The 4,669-nt window shown below is 58.4% G+C and overlaps 1 protein-coding gene across 3 annotated transcripts in view; it reads left to right on the forward strand.

Moving 5' to 3' along the window:
- Nucleotides 1–3,411, forward strand: part of PPP2R1A (protein phosphatase 2 scaffold subunit Aalpha) — a 28,226-nt gene extending 24,815 nt beyond the window's left edge. For 2 of the 3 annotated variants that reach the window (XM_023524144.1, XM_011381699.2), the window contains 3 exons: nucleotides 377–519; nucleotides 2,783–2,874; nucleotides 2,992–3,144. In XM_023524144.1, coding sequence (XP_023379912.1) covers nucleotides 377–519; nucleotides 2,783–2,874; nucleotides 2,992–3,008 — 252 coding nt within the window. In that variant the 3' untranslated portion in view covers nucleotides 3,009–3,144. Of the gene's footprint in view, nucleotides 1–376; nucleotides 520–2,782; nucleotides 2,875–2,991 lie in introns of all 3 variants that reach the window. The other variant, XM_023524143.1, reaches the window with a different exon arrangement.
- The last annotated feature ends 1,258 nt before the right edge of the window (nucleotides 3,412–4,669 follow it).

Consider the following 4,669-nt stretch of genomic DNA (forward strand, 5'->3'; position numbering starts at 1 on the left):
GGATGCGCATTTGGTTATCTCTTCCCATGCCTCACCCCGGGGACCACCGCATTAAGGAGGGGTCTCGGGGTTGGGAGTCGAGGCCCATCCCCAGAGGATGAAGGGAAGTCAGGACAGGGAGATGGGGCCGGGGGACTACCTGGGCCATGTGTTCCCAGGGCAGGGGGTAGTGGCGTTAAGGGGTGTTAGGGTAGGTGAGAGCTTCAGGGGACTAAACTGTGTCCCCGGGGTGGGTGACCGTCAACTCAGGGTCCCCATGTCGCTCCGTTTCACACTCAGGCTTAGTGATCACTGAGGTGGCTGGTCAGGGAAATAGAGACATGGGAATTGGCCATGAACTTTGGATAATCACCCCTTGCCACTCACTGACTCCCAGGTGCTGTCTGAGGTCTGCGGGCAGGACATCACCACTAAGCACATGCTGCCCACGGTCCTGCGTATGGCGGGGGACCCCGTCGCCAACGTCCGCTTCAATGTGGCCAAGTCCCTGCAGAAGATAGGTCCCATCCTGGACAACAGGTGAGGCCTGGACTGACCCTCACACATCAGCGGGGCTGGTTCCACGCACCTTGATCTTTGATAACAGCCTAGGCTTTGCGCCCTGGCCCGGCATTGCTCTTCACTTGCTGTGTGACCTTGGCTTGTCTCTTCCCCTTCCCAAGGTCTTAGTTTCCTCAGATGTAGAATGAGAATCTGCGTGGCCTACCTCACGTAGTGGGAGAGGAGAAGGGTGCGGGTGGCAGTTTCGTATGCGAGCAACAGATGAGTGGAAGATGAAATTAACAAGCGTGAGTGTGTGTGTGTGTGTGTGTGTGTGTGTGAGAGAGAGAGAGAGAGAGAGAGAGTGAGAGAGTGAGTGATTCATAATTACATCAAAACAGTTAAACATCCAGGAATATAGGCACTGAGAGATGTGCAACATCTCTAGTGAAAGCTGCAAAACATTGCTGGGACTTAAAGACCCGCGTGGTACTTACGGACGGGAAGATTCCGCAGATTCGTGGATGGGTTCAGTGTAATCTCAGTCAAGGTCAGAGGAAAAGCTACAGGTCGATTCTGAAATTAACACGGAACTGCAAAGATCTGAAACAGCCAAGATCAGCCTAAGGAAGAAAAAAGTCACAAGACATACTGGAGATACCTTGACGCCGCAGGAGTTAAAAAGCGAGGTATCGTCACGACGACATGCACACAGCCCAGTGGGACAGAGTTGAGGGCACAGAAACGCCCGTGTGTGTGCAGAAGCAGAGGCCATCGCGGTTTGGAGGCCAGGGGAAACCTCGGTACCATCCGTAGATGGCCGGGTCAGGTGATATGCGAGTTAGAGGGGAAAAAACCTCCCGCCTCAGTGCAAAAACTGAGGTAACAGGCCGGAATCAGAAAGATTTTTAAAAAAAAATTCCTAGAAACAGTGGAAAACGTCGTCAAGACTTAGAGTAGTAGGCACTGGTTTGCTGAGCAGCTCGCCGAGGAGCGGATCGAGACGTTCGCCTCCGGTACCATGGAGGACGCACCAGGCAAGCACGGCCGGGGTCCAGCAGCAAGCCGCCGATGGAGGCGTTTGCGATGTGCACGTTTCTGGCAGGACCGAGAGATCAGTGAGGCAAACCCCAAGAAAGACGTGGGCAAAGACAGACTCGAGCAGGCACTTACGAAAGAAGGTTCCAGATAGCCAGTGAGCGTGTGCCAAGGTGCCCAACCCCAGTAGCCGTCGGGAAAATGCAAATGAAAACACTGCGGAATGGGCAGGCCTGGAGGAGCTCGGAGTCGTTTGGGTTGGGAGCTGGGCCGTCGTACACGGCAGGCGGACTGGACTCTTAAGTGGTAAATGCGTACGATCTCTGAAGCCTGGCAGAATCTCCCGAAGATCATCGTGCGTACCTCCTCTGAGCCGGCACGTCCACTCCCGGGTGTGTATCCGAGGGAAAAGTGTTCCTGACAAAAGGATGTAACTTTAGTCACGTCGTTGCTGAAATGGAAGCAGCCTGAGTGCCCGGCAGCACTCCCGTGGGTCAGCTTGGTTTATCCACACAATGGGGCACTCTGCTTGGGAACGAAGGAGGCCTCCTGCCATAGGCAGCAGCAAGGCTGCTTCTCACAGACGCACGGACACGATGTTGGATGAGAAGCCAGACCAAGGAGGCCCATCCTGTGATTCGTTTATATCAGGTTCGGAAGCGGAAGACAGACCTAGATGACAGGAGTGAGAACGGCGGTCACGTGTTGGGGAGGGAGAGGAGCAGTCACCTGGAAGGGGACACGTGACACCTGCCTCTGCGATGTCTTTCTCTGCCTCTGTGCCAAGACACAACCTCACCCTCAGTGCCTCTCATGTTCACGTTCATTACCCAACAAAACGACTGACTCCCAGTGCAGACAGATGTCCCCGGGCCCCCGCACGAGAGCAGAAGCCTCCCTAAGCTGTCCCTGTAGGGCCTAGAGCCAAGTACTTCTTTGGCACTTGCCACTCTGCTCCTGGTCATCAGCTGAGTCTGTCCCCCCCGCCCCCCGGGTCAGCTCCTTGGCAGGAGTCGAGAGTGTGGCATTTACCTGTGTGTTCACACCTCATCCCTGGTAGGCCTCGGTCAGCACGTTAAAGAGATGGAAGCCCACTCTCTGCCGACCCTCAGACTCGTGGGCCCTGTGACCCTCCGTTCTGGGCCCCGGAGACCTGTGGCCTCACGTGGTTCACGGGCAGGCCTCACCCGTACGCACCTCCGCCTGCCCCATGGCCCAGCTGTGCCCAGCTCAGCCTGTGCCTCGCCCTCCCCTTCTCCTTCAGCACGCTGCAGAGCGAGGTCAAGCCCATCCTGGAGAAGCTGACACAGGACCAGGACGTGGACGTCAAGTACTTCGCCCAGGAGGCCCTGACCGGTAAGACTCTGCGAACTCAGAGACGCAGGGCGGGGTGGGGGCGGGGGTCTGCATGAATGGGCGTCGGCCTGGGGGGCGCCTCCCGTGGTTCTGACTGCCGCCCGTTCTGTCCCCCAGTTCTGTCTCTCGCATGATGCCAGGACGGTGCCAGAAGAAGAGCCAGCAGCCGCCTCTGACACCCACCCCGCCCCCAAACTCCTCCCTCGGGAGACACTGGGGGCCTTTGGCTGTCACTCCCCGAGCATGGTCTGACCCCAGGCCCCTTCCCCCAGCACGGTTCCTCCTCTCCCCAGCCTGGGAGTCCGACTTCTCACTGTCCACCTCCCCGGGGCCTGGGGGAGCACGGTGGCAGGACAGCGCAGGGGCGGGGGGCGCTCCTGCCCGCAGGACAGAGATGCGCGCATCCGGACCCCGCCCCGTTTACCTCTGCCTCCCTTCCTTCCTCCCCCAGTGGTTTTTTCGTGTCAACTGTGCCGTTTTTATTTTACTCCTTTTTTCCCCTTTTCACAGAGAAATAAAGGTGTAGAAACAGCTGGTCCTCTGGTCTCTGTCCCTGGCGTGGAGAAGGGCTGCCCGTCAGGCCATGGTCTCTGTCCTTCTCTCCGAGGAAGCCCTGGTGGCCGGGCGTGGGATTTCTTGGGGGAATGTGGCCGGCCTGCGGGGCGGGGGCCCGGGAGCCCATGAGGTGTCGCTGGCCGGCAGAGCCCTGTGGTCTCGCAGGCCTTGGCCGACTATGTGGCGGTCAGGAGCAGGTGCCTGGAACCGGCCTGCCCCGGGGCCGTGGCCCAGTTCTCAGCGCACAGCTGCGCAGTCGTGAGCGGGTTACGCAGTCTCTCTGAACTCAGTTTTGTACTCTGTGAAATGGGCATGATAATAGAATCTACACCGCAAGGCGGGTTGTGAAGATTTAAGTGAGTTAATGCTTGTCAAGTGGTAATAGTGCGTCAGGGTCAGCTGGAACTTGCCAGAGCGCCCTGTGTGCTGGCCCTGCCCGGAGGAGCCCTCGGGGTGCTCAGGGCCGTAACGGGGCGGGACGGGAACAGAACCAGTTGTCCCGCGATACCTGTTCTCCCGTTTCTCCGTAACTGAGATGACCGCCTGGATTTAAGGCATTTTCCAGGTCTCAAAATTTCACGCGGCACGTGACCAAGTTCTGGTTGTGAACAGCAATGGCGCGTGCAGCTTCTAGAAAGTGTTTCTAAGAAAGGAGCTGTGCCCGCTCCCTCCCTCCCTCCTGCGCTCCTGCAAACGCAGACCAGGCGGCAGGCCAGGGGCCGCCCGACATGGTGGCCAGCGGTGTGGCAGCAGCCGTCTTGGCCCAGGGACGGGTCTGAGTTGCATGGGTCAAGCGAGGCAGCAGGACCGAGGCGGGCAGCGAGGCCCCGTGCCGGGGAGAATTATACTGGCTGAGTGACTGTCACTTGCAGGTCACCTGAATTCTAACCAGGAGCGCTGACTCCGATGGCAGCAGCGTGTAAGATTTCGCGGAGGACCCGATGCTTGAGTGACAGTCGCCCCAGCAAAGTGCCACCCCAGCTCAGTGCTCACGGTGCCGCGTCCTGCTGCTGGTGGTCAGACCCCACTGGGCCGGGGGTCTCTGTTCCTCGGCTATTAGCTCATTGTATGTTAGTTTCCTGAGGGCGGGGCCTGTGCTTTACACTCCCCCACCCCCACCACACCTGTGCCTCTCCCAGGATATGAATGTTTGAAGGACTTGAATGAGTGAAGAATATGAGCTTTGGGGGGGCGGTCACTGTAATCTCAGCGTGACGTCGAATGTTCTGGCTCTGGGCAG

Source organism: Pteropus vampyrus, unplaced genomic scaffold (genome assembly GCF_000151845.1).
Source record: "Pteropus vampyrus isolate Shadow unplaced genomic scaffold, Pvam_2.0 Scaffold448, whole genome shotgun sequence".
Classification (NCBI taxonomy): Eukaryota; Metazoa; Chordata; class Mammalia; order Chiroptera; family Pteropodidae; genus Pteropus; species Pteropus vampyrus.